General features: G+C 52.3%; 1 protein-coding gene across 1 annotated transcript in view; it reads right to left on the minus strand.

Moving 5' to 3' along the window:
• Positions 1-24,363, minus strand: part of xkr6b (XK, Kell blood group complex subunit-related family, member 6b) — a 137,111-nt gene that overhangs the window by 2,376 nt on the left and 110,372 nt on the right. Inside the window, exon 2 of the mRNA XM_042301110.1 lies at positions 200-396. Within this exon, the coding sequence (XP_042157044.1) occupies positions 200-396 (197 nt within the window). The remainder of the gene's footprint in view (positions 1-199; positions 397-24,363) is intronic.

The following is a 24,363-nucleotide window of genomic DNA, read 5'->3' on the forward strand; positions in this document are numbered from 1 at the left end:
AATATAAATAATTTAATATCAAATTTCCAATGCATGTTTTGAGTCGAAATCGGAGAATGGGATATTCAGGAGTATCTTTTATGCAAATCAATTTTATACAATCAGAAAGAATGAATGTTGAAAGTTTGCTCACAAATATCAATAATAATAATGATATTTAACCCAACACAGAGCCCTGTGGAACCCCTATTCTTCTTACATTGCAGGGTCTCGGCCCGGTTCCTCTGGATCATGATACAGAGCTGCAGGACCAGCTGAGGAGCTGACTCCAGGAAGGTCTCCAGCAGACGCAGCATGTTGACGTCGGCGTACTCATACATCATGGCCCAGTAGAACCGCCTCTGGTTCTCCTTCCGACGATGACTCTGGATGCCCAGGTACATGGTACGGATGTACCTGACAGAGGAGATGTAGAGAGAAAGAGAGAGAAAGATATTTAACCCAACACAGAGCCCTGTGGAACCCTTTATTCTTCTTACATTGCAGGGTCTCGGCTCGGTTTCTCTGGATCATGGGACGTGGAGAGGAAGAGAGAGAAAGGAAGGAAGGAAAGAAGAGGGGAGATGAAGTCTAGTTCAGAGGTTTTCAAACTGGGGTCTGCGGTCCCCTAGGGGTCCACCAAGGTATGCAGGGGACCACATTTTTCCACATTCCACATTTTTGCCCTCTAGCACTCACTCACTTGACTCAACTAATCAACTCCTCATTTAGTCTTTGATTTGAATCAGTTGTGTTAGAAAAACTTAATCCACGGTGACGTTCAGCAGCTATCTACATGTAGTACTGTAGCGCTGTGACTAATAGTCCTGCATTAAAACGTCACTACGTCGTCAGTCTTCCCGAGCTACTTGTATGCGCCAAATACAAGTGTAACCTTTTACCGTGAAATGAAACTTACGAGACCTTTTCCCAAAATTAAAAAAGTAAGAAAATGAACAAATAGCTCAAAAGAAAAAATAGTAACACAATAAAATAACAATAATGAGGCTGTATACATGCTCTTTACAAGGAGTACCGGTAATGAGTCAGTGTACTGATGGGCGAGGTAGTTGGGGTTGGTGATGGAGGTGATTCACATGTAGGTTTGGTTCGGTGATTGATTAGAGTACTACCATTTAATTAAATGTTCAGCAGTCTTATGACCTTGGAGAAGAAGCTGTTCAGGGGCTTTTTTGGTCCCAGACTAGGCGCTCCGGTACCACTTGTCGTGCGGTAGCAGAGAGAACAGACTGTGACTTGAGTGGCTTTAGTCTTTGCCAATTTTAAGGGCCTTCCTCTGACACCGCCTGGTATAGACGTCCTGGATGACAGGGTACTTGGCCCCAGTGATGTACTGGGCCGTACGCACTACCCTCTGTAGCGCCTTGCGGTCGGGTGCCCGAGCAGTTGCCATACCAAGCGGTGATGCAGCCAATCAATATGCTCTCAATGGTGCAGTTGTATAAATTTTTGAGGACCTGAGGGCCAGTACCAAATCTATTTAGCCTCCTGAGGGGGAAGAGATGTTGTTGAGCCCTCTTCACGACTGTGTTGGTGTGTTTGGACCATGATAGGTCCATAGTGATATGGACACAATGGAACTTGAAGCTCTCAACGGGTCTCCACAACAGCCCCATCGATGAGAATGGGGGCTTGCTCAGCCCCATCGATGAGAATGGGGGCTTGCTCAGCCCCATCGATGAGAATGGGGGCTTGCTCAGCCCCATCGATGAGAATGGGGGCTTGCTCAGCCCCATCGATGAGAATGGGGGCTTGCTCAGCCCCATCGATGAGAATGGGGGCTTGCTCAGCCCCATCGATGAGAATGGGGGGCTTGCTCAGCCCCATCGATGAGAATGGGGGCTTGCTCAGCCCCATCGATGAGAATGGGGGGCTTGCTCAGCCCCATCCATTTCCCGTAGTCCACAATCAGCTCCTTTGTCTTGTCAATAAATTGAACTTGAATTTCTTGATTTGAAACTGTGTCTGATGTGTTGAAGATTAATGACAGTGATCAAACAAACGTCTCACTTTCCCCTTTCCCCACACACACACACACACACACACACACACACACACACACACACACACACACACACACACACACACACACACACACACAGGCCAAGACAATACATAGAGTGTACAAAACATTAGGAACACCTCTTTCCATGACACAGACTGACCAGGTGAATCCAGGTGAAAGATATGATCCCTTATGTTACCCTGTTACCTTAAAAGGGTAACAGGGTAACAGGGTAACAGGGTAACAGTGTAACAGGGTGAAAGGGTAACAATATAAAAGGGTAACAGGGTAACAGGGTAACAGTGTAACAGGGTAACAGGGTAACAGGGTAACAGGGTAACAGTGTAACAGGGTAACAGGGTAACAATATAAAAGGGTAACAGGGTAACAGGGTAACAGCATAACAGGGTAACAGGGTAACATTGTAACAGGGTAACAGGGTAACAGTGTAACAAGGTAACAGGGTAACAGGGTAACAGTGTAACAGGGTAACAGTGTAACAGGGTAACAGGGTAACAGTGTAACAGTGTAACAGGGTAACAGGGTAACAGCGTAACAATATAATAATGTAATCTGTTACTCATTCATTCACCAGTCTCAAGCCTTCGGTTTAGTTTGACATTCACTGAAGGCCCAGTCTCAAAATGGAGGGATTTCAACAACAGAAATTGTATTTGCATTCCATCATTTAGAATTTGTATTAGGATATTGAATATTTATTGAATATTTATTGAATATTTATTGAATATTTTTAATTTGTAATGCCCAAACGGAATAATTTTATTTCATGATCGGAAACTGAACTGAATGAATATCGCATTCAGTTAAAACATAACATTTCAATTTAATTGAATATTCAAATTGAATATTTATATATTCAGTTTCAATATAGTAGATATTACATTAATTGTCTGTGTATCAAGTTTATAAACATTCCAAGTTTATCAAAGTTTCATATATTCAACTCTCAGATTCAGTTTTCAAATTTAATTCTCGAAATTCAGATTCAAAACCAGATACAACATCCTGGTACTTTGCCAGCCAGGAAAGAGAGAGAGAGAGAGAGAGAGAGGGAGAACAGATAGAATCGAACCCTCTCTGTGGTAAAAAGTAGCTTTTGGATGATATAAGAAGCCAATGTGGCGTGAATTCATTTTCTTCCTATGAATTTGACTCTAGCGTTTTATATACAGTTAACCTTCTCATGACCTTTTGAGAATATAATGTCTTTGGAAGCTTTGGACCTATTCTATTGTCCATTACTAACAGTTGAAATACTACTCTGACTGGGTATGCAAAAATAGAATGTTTTATAGTATGCACAATGTCAAAAATTGAGTATGCTTTAAATGCCAGGATGTCATACTCATGGTTAGTAGTGTAGCTCCATTTGGTAGTGTCTTTAGTCTCCCCTCCACCTAGTAGTGGAGAGAGCTGCATGTCTGGCCAACTAGCTGGCTGGCTGGCCTAGCAACAATCTCTGTCTGCCTAACTGAGCTGGCACAGTGTCTAAATGCATCTACCCTTGATGTGAAGCCATTCAAGCGAGGACAATAGTGTGGCAGGGACAGAAATAGCTTTTTCTCTAACTCCCCCTCCCCCCCCTCCTCTGTGTCTCTCTCTCTGTCTCTCCCTCTCCCTCTCTCCCCTCTCTCTCCCCTCCGTCTCTGTCTCTGTCTCTCCCCCTCCCCCTCTCTCTCTCTCTCTCTCCCCCTCCCCTCCGTCTCTGTCTCTCCCCCCCCCTCTCTCTCTCTCTCTCTCTCTCTCTCTCTCTCCCCCTCCGTCTCTCTCTCTCTCTCTCTCTCAAAACAAACAGTGAAGTGAGGACGTAGTTGTACTTCTAAATACAGAGTGCTATCACAGAGTGTCTTAGTCATTGAGAATCACGCTGGTTTGCTTTCCAGACATCACCACAGTTGTAATGGGAGGGGAGGGGAGGGGAGAGGAGAGGAGAGATGTTGTTGTTTGTGTCTAAATTAAGAGTCGATTATGCACAGTTCAGTGTTAGGCATAAGGGGTCATGTTAGGTTCTGATGCTCATGGCTGTTGTTTTGTCTGGCTTGCGTGAGGGCAGTAGAATACTACTTACTATTTACCTCTAAATCTATTCTAAATAATCCAAAATTGGACCATTGGGGGTATTCCAGAAAGCATTATTATTATTAAGGTAGCCAGCTAACTTTGATGTCAGCTCATCATTACCAGTCAAACCAACCTGGACCCAGGGGTAGACGTCACACAATAAATGTAAATCCGAGATGCTCCAATTAGATATGTTACATTTCCTATGGTATGTATTCATTTGTGGACGTTACGCTTTACAATTGCAATTTGTACAATATGTTAGGAATTTGACAAACGTATGATATGTTTACGAATTACAATTTGTTGTAGCTAACGTATGCTAGGTGGCTAGGTAGCTAATGCTATCGTTAGCTAGGTGGCTAGGTAGATAATGCTATCGTTAGCTAGGTGGCTAGGTAGATAATGCTATCGTTAGCTAGGTGGCTAAGATTAGCTAGGCTAGGGGTTATGTTAGGTCTTAAGGGTTAAAGTTAAAGTTACGGTTAAACCTCTTAAATGTAACTACATATCCTCTCAAATGTATTTAGTTATTTATCACCAGAGGACCATAAACAATAACTAGCAATACTGCATACTCCAAGAATGATTCAAATCTCACCTTTTTTTTAATATAAATTGCTGAGGTGTAGTCACTTTTGAGGACACAAGCTCAAGTGTACAGTACAAATATGCTAAAAATATGAAAATATGAAATATTTTATACAACTTATTTCCTATTCAACAAAACTGTATGAACAAGGCTTGAAATGACTTATATGCTTTCTAAATATATTATAATGAAATTATAAAACTGCTAACTATAAGATTTCACCTTCCTTATAACTGTAAAATACATATCTGTATGTTTAGTGTTAGAGAAAATGTGTACATTTTCTAAAGGTCTCTCTTGATCAAAACATCTGCCCCTAATCTTCTCCATTTATGACAATCAGAAAGATTTTTTTTTTGTTTAAAAACTATGAATAATTTTAGATTAATGGCTATAAATCGATCTCTGCATGTGCTATAGTGATAATTGCACTCTCTCCTTAGATGTAAGGATGGCAGGCATGTGCTTTGCAGTGGCTGTGACGTAGGGTTCAGAACAAGGTGTTGATGGACAGTCAGAGGCGCGAATTAAAATGGTAGGAGGGACATCCCAGTTTCAAGTGGTGTCAGATTACACTACTGTGTCCGTGGGAACCAGTACCAGAAATAAACAATTAAAAATGAACAGTGACCATTACACTCCAAAAGAGTGTAAGTTGCAAAAGAATAAAAACATTTCAAATGTCATATTATGTATACAGTGTTATAATGATGTGCAAATGGTTAAAGTACAAAAGGGAAAATAAATCAACATCAATATGGCTTGTATTTACAATGGTGTTTGTTCTTCACTGGTCTCTCTCTCTTTCTCAGTGCATGCTGGGAGTCTTTTATTTTTGAGAAGCCATATGGAGAGCTCCATCCTTACTTCAAATCAAATCAAACCAAATGTATTTATATAGCCCTTCGTACATCAGCTGATATCTCAAAGTGCTGTACAGAAACCCAGCCTAAAACCCCAAACAGCAAGCAATGCAGGTGTAGAAGCACGGTGGCTATGAAAAACTCCCTAGAAAGGCCAAAACCTAGGAAGAAACCTAGAGAGGAACCAGGCTATGTGGGGTGGCCAGTCCTCTTCTGGCTGTGCCGGGTGGAGATTATAACAGAACATGGCCAAGATGTTCAAATGTTCATAGATGACCAGCATGGTCAAATAATAATAATCACAGGCAGAACTTATTTTCTTGATTCTTTACTTGGTCTTTTCTTTCAATTGTTATTTTCTATGGTGGAGGGTTAACGCACTGTTAGTTTAGCGGTCCCCACTGGTTCATTTCAAACTTAAGGAGCAAGAGGACAGAGGTTTAGTTTCCTGGGGTTTGCGTGATGGCTTCGCAGCCTAGCTCGGAGGAGATGCTGTCATTACGGCATGGATTCAGGTGTGTTCCTGATATTGGAGTGGAGGAGGTTTCTCCTCTTTCGACTCCTTCGACTAGGGTGGTAGTTGCGAATCTACATGATTCAGATGATCAAATCCGGAAAGAACGGAATCGGTTTGGTAGGTTTGCTAACGGTTTAAATGTACTGTCGGCAGGTTTTCAGGCAGGGGGGGAGGAGGTGGGAGGGGAGGGGCTGGGGGGAGGTGGGAGGGGAGGGGCTGAGGAGGGGGAGGTGGGAGGGGAGGGGCTGAGGGGGAGGGAAAGGAGGTGGGAGGGGAGGGGCTGAGGGGGAGGTGGGAGGGGAGGGGCTGAGGAGGGGGAGGTGGGAGGGGAGGGGCTGAGGGGGAGAGGAAAGGAGGTGGGAGGGGAGGGGCTGAGGGGGAGAGGAAAGGAGGTGGGAGGAGGGGCTGAGGGGGGGTGGGGGGGAGGGGCTGAGGAGGGGGAGGTGGGAGGGGAGGGGCTGAGGAGGGGGGAGGTGGGAGGGGAGGGGCTGAGGGGGAGAGGAAAGGAGGTGGGAGGGGAGGGGCTGGGGGGGGGAGGTGGGAGGGGAGGGGCTGAGGAGGGGGAGGTGGGAGGGGAGGGGCTGGGGGAGAGGAAAGGAGGTGGGAGGGGAGGGGCTGAGGGGGAGAGGAAAGGAGGTGGGAGGGGAGGGGCTGAGGAGGGGGAGGTGGGAGGGGAGGGGCTGAGGGGGAGAGGAAAGGAGGTGGGAGGGGAGGGGCTGAGGGGGGAGAGGAAAGGAGGTGGGAGGGGAGGGGCTTGTGTGGTCTAAGGCACTAAGGAACCTTTGCCTGGTGCTGGGGGGGGAGGTCCCGACTAGAGAGAAAGTGCGATGGAGATGAAAAGGAGGATGGTGAGTCTGAAGAAGAGGACGATGAGGAGGCTTTCTTATTCAGACTCCTCCTCAATGGGTCCAGAGCTGACAGCCAGTCAGGCAGAGGGGTCAAAGTTCACGTTGAGGGAACCGTCAAGGTTCCTGAATGAGACTTAACAGAAAAAAAAGGTTGATCTTGAAGCTCTTTTTTTTTGCGATCAGGAAAAGTTTGTAAGATCAGTGCAACACGCAATGAAAAAATGAGGGGCACGGTGTCCTCTCACCCAGGAAACGGTTAAGGTTGAGGAAGTGGGTCACAACCATGCGCAAGACTCTACCGTCAGATGCTGTTTAGATTAATAGTTGTCTTCTGGCATTGGTCTCTTTCTTTCCTATTGGTCTCTTTCTTTCCTATTGGTCTCTATTGGTCTCTTTCTTTCCTATTGGTCTCTATTGGTCTCTTTCTTTCCTATTGGTCTCTTTCTTTCCTATTGGTCTCTATTGGTCTCTTTCTTTCCTATTGGTCTCTATTGGTCTCTTTCTTTCCTATTGGTCTCTTTCTTTCCTATTGGTCTCTATTGGTCTCTTTCTTTCCTATTGGTCTCTTTCTTTCCTATTGGTCTCTTTCTTTCCTATTGGTCTCTATTGGTCTCTTTCTTTCCTATTGGTCTCTTTCTTTCCTATTGGTCTCTATTGGTCTCTTTCTTTCCTATTGGTCTCTTTCTTTCCTATTGGTCTCTATTGGTCTCTTTCTTTCCTATTGGTCTCTTTCTTTCCTATTGGTCTCTATTGGTCTCTTTCTTTCCTATTGGTCTCTATTGGTCTCTTTCTTTCCTATTGGTCTCTTTCTTTCCTATTGGTCTCTATTGGTCTCTTTCTTTCCTATTGGTCTCTTTCTTTCCTATTGGTCTCTATTGGTCTCTTTCTTTCCTATTGGTCTCTTTCTTTCCTATTGGTCTCTATTGGTCTCTTTCTTTCCTATTGGTCTCTATTGGTCTCTTTCTTTCCTATTGGTCTCTATTGGTCTCTTTCTTTCCTATTGGTCTCTATTGGTCTCTTTCTTTCCTATTGGTCTCTTTCTTTCCTATTGGTCTCTATTGGTCTCTTTCTTTCCTATTGGTCTCTTTCTTTCCTATTGGTCTCTATTGGTCTCTTTCTTTCCTATTGGTCTCTTTCTTTCCTATTGGTCTCTATTGGTCTCTTTCTTTCCTATTGGTCTCTATTGGTCTCTTTCTTTCCTATTGGTCTCTATTGGTCTCTTTCTTTCCTATTGGTCTCTATTGGTCTCTTTCTTTCCTATTGGTCTCTTTCTTTCCTATTGGTCTCTATTGGTCTCTTTCTTTCCTATTGGTCTCTATTGGTCTCTTTCTTTCCTATTGGTCTCTATTGGTCTCTTTCTTTCCTATTGGTCTCTTTCTTTCCTATTGGTCTCTATTGGTCTCTTTCTTTCCTATTGGTCTCTTTCTTTCCTATTGGTCTCTTTCTTTCCTATTGGTCTCTATTGGTCTCTTTCTTTCCTATTGGTCTCTTTCTTTCCTATTGGTCTCTATTGGTCTCTTTCTTTCCTATTGGTCTCTTTCTTTCCTATTGGTCTCTATTGGTCTCTTTCTTTCCTATTGGTCTCTTTCTTTCCTATTGGTCTCTTTCTTTCCTATTGGTCTCTATTGGTCTCTTTCTTTCCTATTGGTCTCTATTGGTCTCTTTCTTTCCTATTGGTCTCTTTCTTTGCTATTGAAAAAAAGTACAGGTGTTGTTTCTGCAGGAGACGTACAGTGATGTGGTGAATGAAGCCGATTGGGGGCTCTGGTGGAAAGGGGCAAGTGTGTTGATCCATGGGACAGATCTTAGTGCAGGAGAGACAGTCCTTTTTGAACCGGGGCTGTCTGTAAAACCTCCTCAAAGGAGGTGTGTCAAGGTAGGCTGCTTGTAGTTAAAGCAGAAATTTATAAATGTGTATGCGCCTAACACAGGGAGAGAAAGAGGGGTTCTATTTGGGAGTCTTAGACAGGAACTCTCACAGGTAGCGCCTGAGGAGACGCTGGTGGTCGGCGGGGACTGGAACTGTACGACGGATTTATCTTTAGAAATGGGGAGGAGCTTCATTCAGTCTCAGTGGGGGGTGTTAAAGGACATAATTAATCAGTTTCATCTAGTGGGTGTTTGGAGAACGAGACATCACTAGACAGTATACATGGGTAAAGGTCTTTGGGTCTAGGGGTGAGTGCAGCCCCACATCCCACCAGACGGGTTAAATAAGGATTGTCATGCTCAAGGAGATGGATGCTCCCAGCTCCTTCTTTTAGGTTTGGAAAGACAGAGCGGTGAAGCCGAGGATATGCATTGTCTACGGCTGTCTGATGGGCGGGTGACCTCTGTGGTGGAGAGATGCAGGAGTGAACTGTGGAGTTTTATACTGAGTTGTTTAGGGCAGAACTGTGGAGTTTTATACTGAGTTGTTTAGGGCAGAACTGTGGAGTTTTATACTGAGTTGTTTAGGGCAGAACTGTGGAGTTTTATACTGAGTTGTTTAGGGCAGAACTGTGGAGTTTTATACTGAGTTGTTTAGGGCAGAACTGTGGAGTTTTATACTGAGTTGTTTAGGGCAGAACTGTGGAGTTTTATACTGAGTTGTTTAGGGCAGAACTGTGGAGTTTTATACTGAGTTGTTTAGGGCAGAACTGTGGAGTTTTATACTGAGTTGTTTAGGGCAGAACTGTGGAGTTTTATACTGAGTTGTTTAGGGCAGAACTGTGGAGTTTTATACTGAGTTGTTTAGGGCAGAACTGTGGAGTTTTATACTGAGTTGTTTAGGGCAGAACTGTGGAGTTTTATACTGAGTTGTTTAGGGCAGAACTGTGGAGTTTTATACTGAGTTGTTTAGGGCAGAACTGTGGAGTTTTATACTGAGTTGTTTAGGGCAGAACTGCGTGATCCTATGTGTGCTCAGGTCTTATTTGCAGAACTCCCTAACCTCTCTCTGGCAGGGATGAAATGGACATTGCTCTGTTGTCCCATGAACTGGCAGAGGCCGTAACCCAGATGTCCCCCAGCTGTGCACCGGAGGTCGATGGACTCCCAGTGGAGTTTTATAAAGAATTCTGGGGAATAATCGGACTGGAATTCATTTGCGTGGTGCGCGAGTGCGTCGGTATAGGAGAGTCGTGTGGCTTTGCTCTGTGTGGACTACAAGATATTTGCCAAGGTCCTCGCTAACAGTATACAAGGGCCAGACATATTGTGTACCGGGACGCTCAATCACGTACAACTTATTCTTAATCAGGGACGTGTTGAACTTGTCGAGAGTATCAGTGTCGGCGTATGCAGGTTACGTTTCTGTGATGGTCAGGGATGGGCAGGATATGCAGGCACTAGACACTAGTCTGAAGGTGTACGAGGGAGCTTCGTCAGCTAAGGTGAACTGGGGCAAGAGAAAAGCTCTGTAATGTGGGGAAAGAAGGGATAGTCCCCCCCTTCTGCTTCCAGAAAGGTTTGCAGTGGGGTTCTGAAGGGCTTAACATTTTGGGGGTGTACCTGGGTGGGTCAGGAAGAACTGGGAGGGGCTGTCACAGGCAGTGGTATCAAGACTGTCCCGCCGGTATGCCGGTATGCTCGAAGACTTGCAACGCTGTTGGATTTCTTTTCTGGTCGAGCTGACGGCGGCAGTGTTGTCCATGTCTGTCCATGAAGGACGACAGGGCCTGGTGGAACTGGAGAGCAGGGTGGCTGCTTTCCGACTAAAGACTGCGCAGAGACTGCTGTACCATACTGATGTCGGCTGGAGGGAACCAGCATGCGCGCTGCTGAGGAGAGCTGGTGGATTAGGGTTGGACCGGCAACTGTTCGTCATGAAGCCGGAGAGGCCGAGGAGAGCTGGTGGATTAGGGTTGGACCGGCAACTGTTCATCATGAAGCCGGAGAGGCTGAGTACAACAGGTCTCTCTGATTTCTACTCTGCAATGCTGAGGGCCTGGCAGCTCCTGAGGCCCACACGAGAAGGGAGTGGAGCCTGGGCTGTGGGAGGAGCCTATCCTCCACAATCCAGCCATCCTTTTGAGATCGGTTCAATCGGCCTCCGTGCAAAAGCGACTGTGGGCACAACCAACAGGAATAACGTCTCTTAGGCTGCTGGAGGGATTCCTTGGGAAGGTCCAGGAGACACTGTCTGAGCTGGTATGGAGGGTGTTTGAGCAGCTAAAGGGGGAGGGGCCACCAATTTTTACGCCACTGCAGGTGATAGAGGGGGTATGGAGGACTTGTTGGACTTTAACACTCCGAGCCTGGGGGAGTTTGAGGTGGTGGGAGGTAAAGTCCTCTACAACACCTGCATTAAGGTGAGGAACATTAGGAACATTAGGAGCCTGGGGGAGTTTGAGGTGGTGGGAGGTAAAAGTCCTCTACAACACCTGCATTAAGGTGAGGAACATTAGGAGCCTAACAGGAGTGAAGGCACATCAGTGGCAGGGGGTATGTGGGGAGGAGAGTATGGTGAGTTTTAGGTGGAGGGGGCTCCTCAAACCCCCAGTACTAAAGAGGTCAGGGACCTCCAGTGGAGGGGGTATGTTGGGTGGAGAGTATGGTGGGTTTTAGGTGGAGGGGGATCTACAAACCCCCAGTACCAAAGAGGTCAGTGACCTCCAGTGGAGGGTTCTACATGGAGCCCTGGCCACTTACAGCTGGTTGGAACGGGTTGAACCGGGAGTCGGACCGGGCTGTCCTTTCTGTGTCGTTAGTGAAACTGTGATTCATGTGTTTACTGTGTGCGCCAGGATTAATGCCATTAATGTCTCTGTTGGAATGTCTGTGTGAGACACTCTGTTGGGAGTGGTTTTTACTGTTGGGGTGTTTATAATGGGGTACAGGTATTCAAGTAAGGAAAAGGCCAAATGTGTTTTGTTGAATTTTCTGTTTGCCAAAGTTGGTTATTTGGCTAACAAGGAAGGAGGAACAGGGTCAAAGGTGAGGGGATAACAGACCCTTAACTATTCTTTAATGGGATGGTCTCTGCGCACCTTCAAATTTGAGTTGTATAAAATGTTAAAGAGTGTGGAGATGTTTCAGGAGATATGGTGTGTTTTGGGGGAGGGGGTTGTCTGTACAGCTGGGGAAGATGGGTTGGATATACGGTTGTGTCTGTAGAGCTGGGGAGCTGGGGAAGATGGGTTGGATATACGGTTGTGTCTGTAGAGCTGGGGAAGATGGGTTGGATATATGGTTGTGTCTGTAGAGCGGGGGAAGATGGGTTGGATATATGGTTGTGTCTGTAGAGCGGGGGAAGATGGGTTGGATATACGGTTGGAGAAGTGGAGAGGTTTTGGTTATTGTGACGTTGTTTTGTGTCGTGGGGTTTTAATGGAATGAAGATGTATCATTAAATAAAGACAGAAAGTCAAAAGTCCCTCTCTTCATCCCCCTCTTCCTCACTCCCTTCATACTCCTTGTCTTTCGTCTTTGCTCCCCATGAATTATTAGTGAGGATATCATAGCGTTGTCTAACGCCTCATTTAACAATGTCTGCATGACCTAACAGCTCGCCATCGCTCCGCGCAACCACTCCGTCACACCAGGACAGGGTCCTCTCTCTCTCTCTCTCTCTCTCTCTCTCTCTCTCTCTCTGGGGGGATTTGATTAACCAATGTCTAGTCCTCGGTGATGGAGCTCAGATACACCCCCTTCCCCTGAAACACACACACGCTGGTCGTTGTGACCATTTTGCAACTCTGACCAGACAGACATGTGGATTATTTTCTGCCACCAGGGCCACAAGAATAATAATCACAGTTTTTGTGTTTAGTGAGTCCTCCAGATCAGAGGCAGTAGAGATGTTCTCTGTTTAGTGAGTCCTCCAGATCAGAGGCAGTAGAGATGTTTTCTGTTTAGTGAGTCCTCCAGATCAGAGACAGTAGTGATGACCAGGGATGTTCTCTGTTTAGTGAGTCCTCCAGATCAGAGACAGTACAGATGTTTTCTGTTTAGTGAGTCCTCCAGATCAGAGGCAGTAGGGATGACCAGGGATGTTCTCTGTTTAGTGAGTCCTCCAGATCAGAGACAGTAGGGATGACCAGGGATGTTCTCTGTTTAGTGAGTCCTCCAGATCAGAGGCAGTACAGATGTTTTCTGTTTAGTGAGTCCTCCAGATCAGAGGCAGTAGGGATGACCAGGGATGTTCTCTGTTTAGTGAGTCCTCCAGATCAGAGACAGTAGGGATGACCAGGGATGTTCTCTGTTTAGTGAGTCCTCCAGATCAGAGGCAGTAGGGATGTTCTCGGTTTAGTGAGTCCTCCAGATCAGAGGCAGTAGGGATGTTCTCTGTTTAGTGAGTCCTCCAGATCAGAGGCAGTAGGGATGACCAGGGATGTTCTCTGTTTAGTGATCCACCAGATCAGAGACAGTAAGGATGACCAGGGATGTTCTCTGTTTAGTGAGTCCTCCAGATCAGAGGCAGTAGAGATGACCAGGGATGTTTTCTGTTTAGTGAGTCCTCCAGATCAGAGGCAGTAGGGATGACCAGGGATGTTCTCTGTTTAGTGAGTCCACCAGATCAGAGGCAGTAGGGATGACCAGGGCTGTTCTCTGTTTAGTGAGTCCACCAGATCAGAGGCAGTAGTGATGACCAGGGATGTTCTCTGTTTAGTGAGTCCTCCAGATCAGAGGCAGTAGGGATGACCAGGGATGTTCTCTGTTTAGTGAGTCCTCCAGATCAGAGGCAGTAGTGATGACCAGGGATGTTCTCTGTTTAGTGAGTCCTCCAGATCAGAGGCAGTAGGGATGACCAGGGGTGTTCTCTTGATAAGTGTGTAAATTTGGACCATTTTTCCTGTCAAAATGTAACAAGTACATTTGGGTATCAGGGAAAATGTATGTAAAAAAAAAGTACATTATATTCTCTAGGAATGTCGAAAAGTAAAATAAGATCTAACACACACATCACTCCCTTTACGGTGCCACTTTCCCCCTGGAGAGGATTCCAATTCTTCTAGACCTCCTTACCCTCCTCCTCTCCCTTCTCCTAACCCTCCTCCTCACCCTTCTCCTCTCCCTTCTCCTCTCCCTCCTCCTCTCCCTTCTCCTCTCCCTCCTCCTCTCCCTTCTCCTCTCCCTCCCCCTCTCCCTTCTCCCTCCTCTTCTCCCTTCTCTCCCTCCCCCTCCCTTCTCCTCTCCCTCCCCCTTCTCCTCTCACTCCTCCTCTCCCTTCTCCTCTCCCTCCCCCTCTCCCTTCTCCTCTCCCTCCCCCTCCCCCTTCTCCTCTCCATACACCTCTCCCTTCTCCTCTCCCTCCCCCTCTCCCTTCTCCTCTCCCTCCCCCTCTCCCTTCTCCTCTCCCTCCCCCTTCTCCTCTCCCTCCCCCTCTCCCTTCTCCTCTCCCTCCCCCTCTCCCTTCTCCTCTCCCTCCCCCTCTCCCTTCTCCACTCCCTCCCCCTCTCCCTTCTCCTCTCCCTCCCCCTCTCCCTTCTCCTAACCCTTCTCCTCGCCCTTCTCCTCGCCCTTCTCCTCTCCCTTCTCCTCTCCTTCCTCCTCTCCCTCCCCCTCTCCTTCTCCTCTCCCTTCTCTCTCCCTCCTCCTCTCCCTTCTCCTCTCCCTCCCCTCTCCCTTCTCCTCTCCCTCCTCCTCTCCCTTCTCCTCTCCCTCCTCCTCTCCCTCCCCTCTCCCCCTCCTCTCCCTCCCTCCCTTCCCTCTCCCTCCTCCCTCCCTTCTCCTCTCCCTCCCCCTCTCCCTCCTCCTCTCCCTCCCCTCTCCCTTCTCCTCTCCCTTCTCCTCTCCCTTCTCCTCTCCCTCCTCCTCTCCCTTCTCCTCTCCCTCCTCCTCTCCCTCCCCCTCTCCCTCCTCCTCTCCCTCCCCCTCTCCCTTCTCCTCTCCCTCCTCCTCTCCCTTCTCCTCTCCCTCCCCTCTCCCTCCTCCTCTCCCTCCCCTCTCCCTTCTCCCTCCCCTCCTCCCTTCTCCTCTCCCTCCTCCTCTCCCTTCTCCTCTGCCTCTCCCTCTTCCTCTTCCTCTTCTCTTACTTACAGCCTGAAATTCAAACCTCTCTCTATCCCCCCCAACTCTCTCTGCCCTCACAGCTCAATTCAATTTAAGGGATTTATTGGCATGGGAAACATATGTTAACATTGCCAAAGCAAGTGAAATAGATAATAAACAAAATAAACTGGTTGCCCTTTTCTCATGGCAACAGGTCACACATATTGCTGCTGTGATGGCACACTGTGGTATTTCACTCAATAGATATGGGAGTTTATCAAAATTGGATTTGTTTTAAAATATGTGTCTCTAATATGGTCATACATTTGGCAGGAGGTTAGGAAGTGCAGCTCAGTTTCCACCTCATTTTGTGGGCAGTGAGCACATAGCCGGTCTTCTCTTGAGAGCCATGTCTGCCTACGGCGGCCTTTCTCAATAGCAAGGCTATGCTCACTAAATCTGCACATAGTCAAAGCTTTCCTTAAGTTTGGGTCAGTCACAGTGGTCAGGTATTCTGCCACTGTGTACTCTCTGTTTAGGGCCAAATAGCATTCTAGTTTGCTCTGTTTTTTTGTTAATTCTTTCCAATGTGTTAAGTAATTATCTTTTTGTTTACTCATGATTTGGTTGGGTCTAATTGTGTTGCTGTCCTGGGGCTGTGTTGCTGTCCTGTGGGGTGTGTTTGTGTTTGTGAACAGAGCCCCAGGACCAGCTTGCTTAGGGGACTCTTCTCCAGGTTCATCTCTCTGTAGGTGATGGCTTTGTTATGGAAGGTTTGGGAATCACTTCCTTTTAGGTGGTTGTAGAATTTAACGGCTCTTTCCTGCATTTTGATAATTAGTGGGTATCGGCTTAATTCTACTCTGCATGCATTATTTGGTGTTTTACATTGTACACAGAGGATATTTTTGTAGAATTGCAGATTCTGAATTTGGTGTTTATCTCTCTTTCTACCCCTGTCCTTTCTCTCTCTCTACCCCCCAACTATCTCTCTACCCCCTACCTATCTCTCTACCCCCAACTATCTCTCTACCCCCCCACCTCTCTCTCTCTACCCCCACCTTCTCTCTCTCTACCCCAACTATCTCTCTCACCCCCACCTCTCTCTCTCTACCCCCAACCCCACCCCCTTTCTCTCTCACTACCCCCCCACCCCTCTCTCTCTCTACCCCTACCCCCCACCTCTCTCTTTCTACCCCCACCTCTCTCTCTCTACCCCCACCCCTCTCTCTCTCTCTACCCCCACCTCTCTCTTCTACCCCCCACCTCTCTCTCTCTACCCCCCACCTCTCTCTCTCTCTACTCCCCCCACTCTCTCTCTCTACCCCCCACCTTTCTCTCTCACTCCCCCCACCCCTCTCTCTCTCTCTACCCCCACCTCTCTCTTTCTACCCCCCCCCTCTCTCTCTACCCCCCCCACCTCTCTACCCCCCACCTCTCTCTCTCTACCCCCCACCTCTCTCTCTCTACACCCCCACCTCTCTCTCTCTACCCCCACTTCTCTCTCTCTCTACCCCCCACCTCTCTCTCTCTACCCCCCACCTCTCTCTCTCTACCCCCCCACCTCTCTCTCTCTACCCCCCACTTCTCTCTCTCTGCCCCCCCCACCTCTCTCTCTCTACCCCCCCCCCCCTCTCTCTACCCCCCACCTCTCTCTCTCTACCCCCCACCTCTCTCTCTCCCTCTACCCCCACCTCTCTCTCTACCCCCCCCCCTCTCTCTCTACCCCCCACCCTCTCTCTCTCTACCCCCCCCACCTCTCTCTCTCTCTGCCCCCCCACCTCTCTCTTCCTCTCTCTACCCCCCCCACCTCTCTCTCTTGTCTCTCTACCCCCACCTCTCTTCCTCTCTCTACCCCCCACCCCCTCTCTCTTCCCTCACCCCCACCTCTCTCTCTCTCTCCTACCCCCCCTCCCTCTCTCTCTCTACCCCCCCACCTCTCTCTCTCTACCCCCACCTCTCTCTCTCTACTCCCCCCCCCCTCTCTCTCTCTACCCCCACCTCTCTCTCTCTCTCTCTACCCCCCCACCTCTCTCTCTCTACCCCCACCTCTCTCTCTCTACCCCCCCCCTCTCTCTCTCTACCCCCACCTCTCTCTCTCTCTACCCCCCCCACCTCTCTCTCTCTCTACCCCCACCTCTCTCTCTCTACCCCCCCACCTCTCTCTCTCCCCCCCCCCCTCTCTCTTCCTCTCTCTACCCCCCACCTCTCTCTCTCTCTACCCCCCACCTCTCTCTCTCTGCCCCCCCACCTCTCTCTTCCTCTCTCTACCCCCCCCCCTCTCTCTTCCTCTCTCACCCCCCCCACCTCTCTCTACCCCCCCACCTCTCTCTCTCTACCCCCCCACCTCTCTCTCTCTACCCCCCCCTCTCTCTTCCTCTCTCTACCCCCCCCACCTCTCCCTCTCTCTCTCTACCCCCACCTCTCTCTCTCTCTCTACCCCCACCTCTCCTCTCTCTACCCCCCCACCCCTCTCTCTCTACCCCCCACCCTCTCTCTCTACCCCCCACCTCTCTCTCTCTACCCCCCCCCTCTCTCTTCCTCTCTCTACCCCCCCCCCTCTCTCTTCTCTCTCTACCCCCACCCCTCTCTCTTCCTCTCTCCCTACCTCCCCACCCCCTCTCTCTCTCTCTACCCCCCCACCCTCTCTCTCTCTACCCCCCCCCTCTCTCTCTCTCTACCCCCACTTCTCTCTACCCCCACCTCTCTCTCTCTACCCCCACCTCTCTCTCTCTACCCCCCACCTCTCTCTCACCTCCCCCCCACCTCTCTCTCTCTACCCCCCACCTCTCTCTCTCTCTCTCTACCCCCCACACCTCTCTCTCTCTACCCCCCACCTCTCTCTCTACCCCCCCCACCTCTCTCTCTACCCCCCCCCCCACCCCCCCTCTCTCTCTCTACCCCCACCCCCTCTCTCTCCTCTCTCTACCCCCACCTCCTCTCTCTCTCTACCCCCACCTCTCTCTCTCTACCCCCCACCTCTCTCTCTACCCCCCCCACCCCCTCTCTCTACCCCCCCCACCTCTCTCTCTCCCCCCCCCCTCTCTCTTCCTCTCTCTACCCCCCCACCTCTCTCCCTCTCTCTCTCTACCCACCACCTCTCTCTCTCTACCCCCCACCTCTCTCTCTCTACCCCCCCACCACCCTCTCTCTCTCCCCCCCACCCTCTCTCTCTACCCCCCCCACCTCTCTCTTCCTCTCTCTACCCCACCTCTCTCTCTACCCCCCACCTCTCTCTCTCTACCCCCACCCCCCACCCCTCTCTCTCTACCCCCCCCCCACCTCTCTCTCTCTACCCCCACCCCTCTCTCTTCCTCTCTCTACCCCCCACCCTACCCCCACCTCTCTCTCTACCCCCCACCCCCTCTCTCTTCCTCTCTCTACCCCCCCCCCTCTCTCTTCCTCTCTCTACCCCCCCCACCTCTCTCTCTCTACCCCCACCTCTCTCTCTCTACCCCCACCCCTCTCTCTTCCTCTCTCTACCCCCACCCCCCCCCCCCTCTCTCTCTACCCCCCCTCTCTCTCTTCCTCTCTCTACCCCCCCCCTCTCTCTTCTCTCTCTACCCCCCACCTCTCTCTCTCCCCCCACCTCTCTCTCTCTACCCCCCACCTCTCTCTCCCCCACCCCCCACCCCCCTCTCTCTCTCTACCCCCCACCTCTCTCTCTTCTCTCTCTACCCCCACCTCTCTCTCTCTCTCCCCCCCCCCCCTCTCTCTACCCCCCCCACCCTCTCTCTCTCTTCCTCTCTCTACCCCCCACCCTCTCTCTCTCTCTACCCCCCCCCACCCTCTCTCTCTACCCCCCCCCCCTCTCTCTACCCCCCACCCTCTCTCTCTACCCCCACCTCTCCTCTTCCTCTCTCTACCCCCCCCCTCTCTCTCTTCCTCTCTCTACCCCCACCTCTCTCTCCTCTCTCTACCCCCCACCTCTCTCTCTCTACCCCCACCTCTCTCTCTCTACCCCCCCCTCTCTCTCTCTCTCTACCCCCCACCCCACTCTCTCCTCTCTCTACCCCCCACCTCTCTCTCTCTACCCCCCACCTCTCTCTCTCTATCCCCCCACCTCTCTCTCTCTACCCCCCCCCTCTCTCTCTCTTCCCCCCCCCCCCCCTCTCTCTCTCTACCCCCCCCACCTCTCTCTCTCTACCCCCACCTCTCTCTCTCCCCCACCCACCTCTCTCTACCCCCCCACCTCTCTCTCTACCCCCCCCACCTCTCTCTCTCTACCCCCACCCCTCTCTCTACCCCCCACCTCTCTCTCTACCCCCCACCCCTCTCTCTCTACCCCCCACCTCTCTCTCCTCTCTACCCCCCCACCTCTCTCTTCCTCTCCCCCCCACCCTCTCTCTCTACCCCCCCCCCCTCTCTTCTCTCTCTACCCCCCCCCCTCTCTCTTCCTCTCTCTACCCCCCACCTCTCTCTCTCTACCCCCACCTCTCTCTCTCTACCCCCCCCACCCCTCTCTCTTCCTCTCTCTACCCCCACCCCTCTCTCTCTACCCCCCCCACCTCTCTCTCTTCCTCTCTCTCTACCCCCCCCCCTCTCTCTTCCTCTCTCTACCCCCCCACCCCCTCTCTCTACCCCCCACCTCTCTCTCCTCTCTCCCCCCCCACCTCTCTCTCTCTACCCCCACCTCCACCCCCTCTCTCTCTCTCTACCCCCCCCCCTCTCTCTACCCCCCCACCTCTCTCTCTTCCTCTCTCTACCCCCCACCTCTCTCTCTCTACCCCCACCCCCCCACCTCACCTCTCTCTCCCCTACCCCACCTCCTCTCTCTATCCCCCCCACCTCTCTCTCTACCCCCCACCTCTCTCTCTCTCTCTCCCCCCCACCTCTCTCTCTCTACCCCCACCTCTCTCTCTCTATCCCCCACCTCTCTCTCTCTACCCCCACCTCTCTCTCTCTCTCTCTACCCCCCACCTCTCTCTTCTCTACCTCCCCCCCCCCTCTCTCTCTACCCCCACCCTCTCTCTCTCTACCCCCCACCTCTCTCTCTCTCCACCTCTCCCCCCACCTCTCTCTCTCTACCCCCCCCCTCTCTCTCTACCCCCCCTCTCTCTCTCCCCCACCACCTCTCTCTCCTCCACCTCTCTCTCTCTCTCTCTCTACCCCCCACCTCTCTCTCTCTACCCCCCCCCCTCTCTTCCTCTCTCTACCCCCACCTCTCTCTCTCTCCCCCACCCTCTCTCTCTCTCTACCCCCCCCCACCTCTCTCTCTACCCCCCCCCCCTCTCTCTCTACCCCCACCTCTCTCTCTCTACCCCCCCCACCCCTCTCTCTTCCTCTCTCTACCCCCTCCCTCTCTCTCTCTCTACCCCCACCTCTCTCTCTACCCCCCACCTCTCTCTTCTCTCTCCTGCCCCCCCCACCTCTCTCTCTCTACCCCCCCCCCCCCTCTCTCTTCCTCTCTCCCCCCCCACCTCTCTCTCTCTACCCCCACCTCTCTCTTCCTCTCCCCCCCCCTCTCTCTCTCTACCCCCCCCCCTCTCTCTCTCTACCCCCCACCTCTCTCTCTCTACCCCCCCCACCTCTCTCTCTCTACCCCCCACCTCTCTCTCTCTCTCCCCCCCCCCACCTCTCTCTCTCTACCCCCACCTCTCTCTCTCTACCCCCCACCTCTCTCTCTCTACCCCCCACCCCTCTCTCTTCTCTCTCTCTACCCCCACCTCTCTCTCTCTGCCCCCCCCACCTCTCTCTCTCTACCCCCACCTCTCTCTCTCTACCCCCCCCACCTCTCTCTCTCTACCCCCCCCACCTCTCTCTCTCTACCCCCCACCTCTCTCTCTCTACCCCCCCCACCTCTCTCTCTTCCTCTCCCCCACCCTCCACCTCTCTCTCTCTACCCCCACCTCTCTCTCTCTACCCCCCCCACCTCTCTCTCTACCCCCCCCACCTCTCTCTCTACCCCCCCCCCTCTCTCTCTCTGCCCCCCACCTCTCCCCCCCCCCCCTCTCTCCTCTCTCTCCCCCCCCACCTCTCTCTCTCTACCCCCCACCTCTCTCTCTCCCCCCCCACCTCTCTCTCTCTACCCCCCACCCTCTCTCTCTACCCCCCCCACCTCCTCTCTACCCCCACCTCTCTCTCTCTACCCCCCCCACCCCTCTCTCTCTACCCCCCACCTCTCTCTCTCCCCCCCCACCTCTCTCTCTACCCCCACCCTCTCTCTCTACCCCCCACCCTCTCTCTCTCTACCCCCCACCTCCTCTCTCTACCCCCCACCCCCCCTCTCTCTCTGCCCCTACCCCCCCCACCCCCCTCTCTCTCTCTACCCCCCACCCCTCTCTCTCTACCCCCCCCACCTCTCTCTCTACCCCCCCCCTCTCTCTCTACCCCACCCTCCTCTCTCTCTCTACCCCCCACCCCTCTCTCTCTACCCCCACCTCTCTCTCTCTACCCCCCCCCCCTCTCTCTCTACCCCCCCCACCTCTCTCTCTCTACCCCCCCACCTCTCTCTCTCTACCCCCCCACCTCTCTCTACCCCCCACTCTCTCCCCCCCCACCTCTCTCTCTACCCCCCCCCCACCTCTCTCTCTACCCCCCACCTCTCTCTCTCTACCCCCCCCCCCCTCTCTCTCTACCCCCCCACCTCTCTCTCTCTACCCCCCCCCCCTCTCTCTCTACCCCCCACCTCTCTCTCTACCCCCCCCACCCTCTCTCTCTACCCCCCACCCCTCTCTCTCTACCCCCCCACCTCTCTCTCTCTACCCCCCCCCCACCCTCTCTCTCTACCCCCACCCCTCTCTCTCTCTCTACCCCCCCCACCTCTCTCTCTCTACCCCCCACCTCTCTCTCTCTACCCCCCACCTCTCTCTCTCTACCCCCCCCCCCCTCTCTCTCTCCCCCACCTCCCCCCCCACCTCTCTCTCTACCCCCACCTCTCTCTCTTCCTCTCTCTCTACCCCCCACCTCTCTCTCTACCCCCCACCTCTCTCTCTCTACCTCCCCCCTCACCTCCTCTCTCTACCCCCACCCCTCTCTCTTCCTCCTCCCCCCCCACCTCTCTCTCTCTACCCCCACCCCTCTCTCTCTCTACCCCCCCCACCCCTCTCTCTCTACCCCCCACCCCTCTCTTTCTACCCCCACCCCTCTCTCTCTACCCCCCCCACCTCTCTCTCTACCCCCCACCCTCTCTCTCTACCCCCCCACCTCTCTCTCTCTACCCCCCCCACCTCTCTCTCTCTACCCCCCCCACCTCTCTCTACCCCACCCTCTCTCTCTACCCCCACCCTCTCTCTCTCTGCCCCCCCCACCCCTCTCTCTCTACCCCCCACCTCTCTCTCTCTACCCCCCCACCCTCTCTCTCTACCCCCCACCTCTCTCTCTACCCCCACCCTCTCTCTCTACCCCCCCCACCCCCTCTCTCTCTACCCCCACCTCTCTCTCTACCCCCCCCCTCTCTCTCTACCCCCCCCACCTCTCTCTCTCCCCACCCTCCCCCCCACCTCTCTCTCTCTACCCCCCACCTCTCTCTCTCTACCCCCACCCTCTCTCTCTACCCCCCCACCTCTCTCTCTACCCCCCACCTCTCTCTCTCTACCCCCACCTCTCTCTCTCTCCCCCCCCACCTCTCTCTCTCTACCCCCCACCCTCTCTCTCTACCCCCCCACTCTCTCTCTCTACCCCCCCACCTCTCTCTCTCTACCCCCCCCCCACCTCTCTCTATCTCTACCCCCCCACCCCTCTCTCTTCCTCTCTCTACCCCCCCCCCTCTCTCTCTACCCCCCACACCTCTCTCTACCCCCCCCACCTCCCCCCACCCCTCTCTCTCTACCCCCCACCCCTCTCTCTCCCCCCCCCCCCCACCCCTCTCTCTCTACCCCCCACCCCTCTCTCTCTACCCCCACCTCTCTACCCCCCACCTCTCTCTACCCCCCACCTCTCTCTCTCTATCCCCCCCACCCTCTCTCTCTACCCCCACCCTCTCTCTCTCTACCCCCCACCCCCTCTCTCTCTCTACCCCCCACCCTCTCTCTCTACCCCCCACCTCTCTCTCTCTACCCCCACCTCTCTCTCTCTACCCCCCCCCCTCTCTCTCTACCCCCACCTCTCTCTCTCTACCCCCCACCTCTCTCTCTCTACCCCCCACCTCTCTCTCTCTACCCCCCCCCCACCTCTCTCTCTCTACCCCCCACCTCTCTCTCTCTACCCCCCACCTCTCTCTCTCCCCCCCACCTCTCTCTCTCTGCCCCCCCCACCTCTCTCTCTCTACCCCCCCCCTCTCTCTCTCTACCCCCCCCCCACCTCTCTCTACCCCCACCCCTCTCTCTACCCCCCACCTCTCTCTCTCTACCCCCACCCCTCTCTCTCTTCCCCCCACCCCTCTCTCTCCCCCCCCCCCTCTCTCTCTCTACCCCCCACCTCTCTCTCTCCCCCACCTCCCCTACCCCCCCACCTCTCTCTCTCTACCCCCCACCTCTCTCTCTACCCCCCACCTCTCTCTCTCTACCCCCCCACCTCTCTCTCTCTACCCCCACCCCTCTCTCTTCTCTCTACCCCCCACCTCTCTCTCTCTACCCCCCACCTCTCTCTCTCTACCCCCCCCACCTCTCTCTCTCTACCCCCCACCTCTCTCTCTCTACCCCCCACCTCTCTCTCTCTACCCCCCACCTCTCTCTCTCTACCCCCCCACCTCTCTCTCTCTACCCCCCACCCCTCTCTCTTCCTCTCTCCCCCCCCTCTCTCTCTCTCTCTCTACCCCCCACCTCTCTCTCTACCCCCACCCCTCTCTCTTCCTCTCTCTACCCCCCACCTCTCTCTCTCTACCCCCACCTCTCTCTCTCTACCCCCCACCCCCTCTCTTCCTCTCTCTCCCCCCCCACCTCTCTCTCTCTACCCCCCACCCCTCTCCTCCTTTAAATCACTTTGACTAATACATCCTTCCTGTTAACAGTTCCATCCATTAGCATCACAGCTGCAGACCACCACAAACTGCCACACTGTCATAGAAGAAGCCTGCATGTCGGGAGAAGTTTTCATTGGCTGAAGGGATGGAGAATTACAAAAAAAAGAAATAGAAAACGAGTGAAAGAGGCTGAATCCCGAATTCTCCCACTTCCACTTCCCCTCACCCCTTTTCACACGTGTCCCAAATGCTGAGGGAGTGAACATTTTCGAGGGTGTAATTAGAACCACAGAACACCAAGGTAAAATCACGACCAAACCCGTAGCACTCTTGTCTTGTAGCCATGAAGTGCTTTGAAAAAGACTGGTCATAGCTCACATCAACACCATTTCCCAGAAACCCCAGACCCACTCCAATTTTCATACCGCCACAACAGATCCACAGATGGCGCAATCTCTATTGCACTCCACACTACCCTTTCCGACCTGGAAAAAACGAACACCTATGTGAGAATGCTGTTCGTTGACTACAGCTCAGCGTTCAACACCATATTACCCTCAAAGCTCAGGACCCTGGGACTAAACACCTCCCTCAGCAACTGAATCCTGGACTCCCTGACGGGCCGCCCCTCAAGTGGTAAGGGTAGGTAGGCAACAACACATCTGTCACGCTGATCCCTACACGTGGGCCACTCAGGGAT

The sequence above is a fragment of the Oncorhynchus tshawytscha genome, linkage group LG18, assembly GCF_018296145.1.
Source record: "Oncorhynchus tshawytscha isolate Ot180627B linkage group LG18, Otsh_v2.0, whole genome shotgun sequence".
Taxonomy (NCBI): domain Eukaryota; kingdom Metazoa; phylum Chordata; class Actinopteri; order Salmoniformes; family Salmonidae; genus Oncorhynchus; species Oncorhynchus tshawytscha.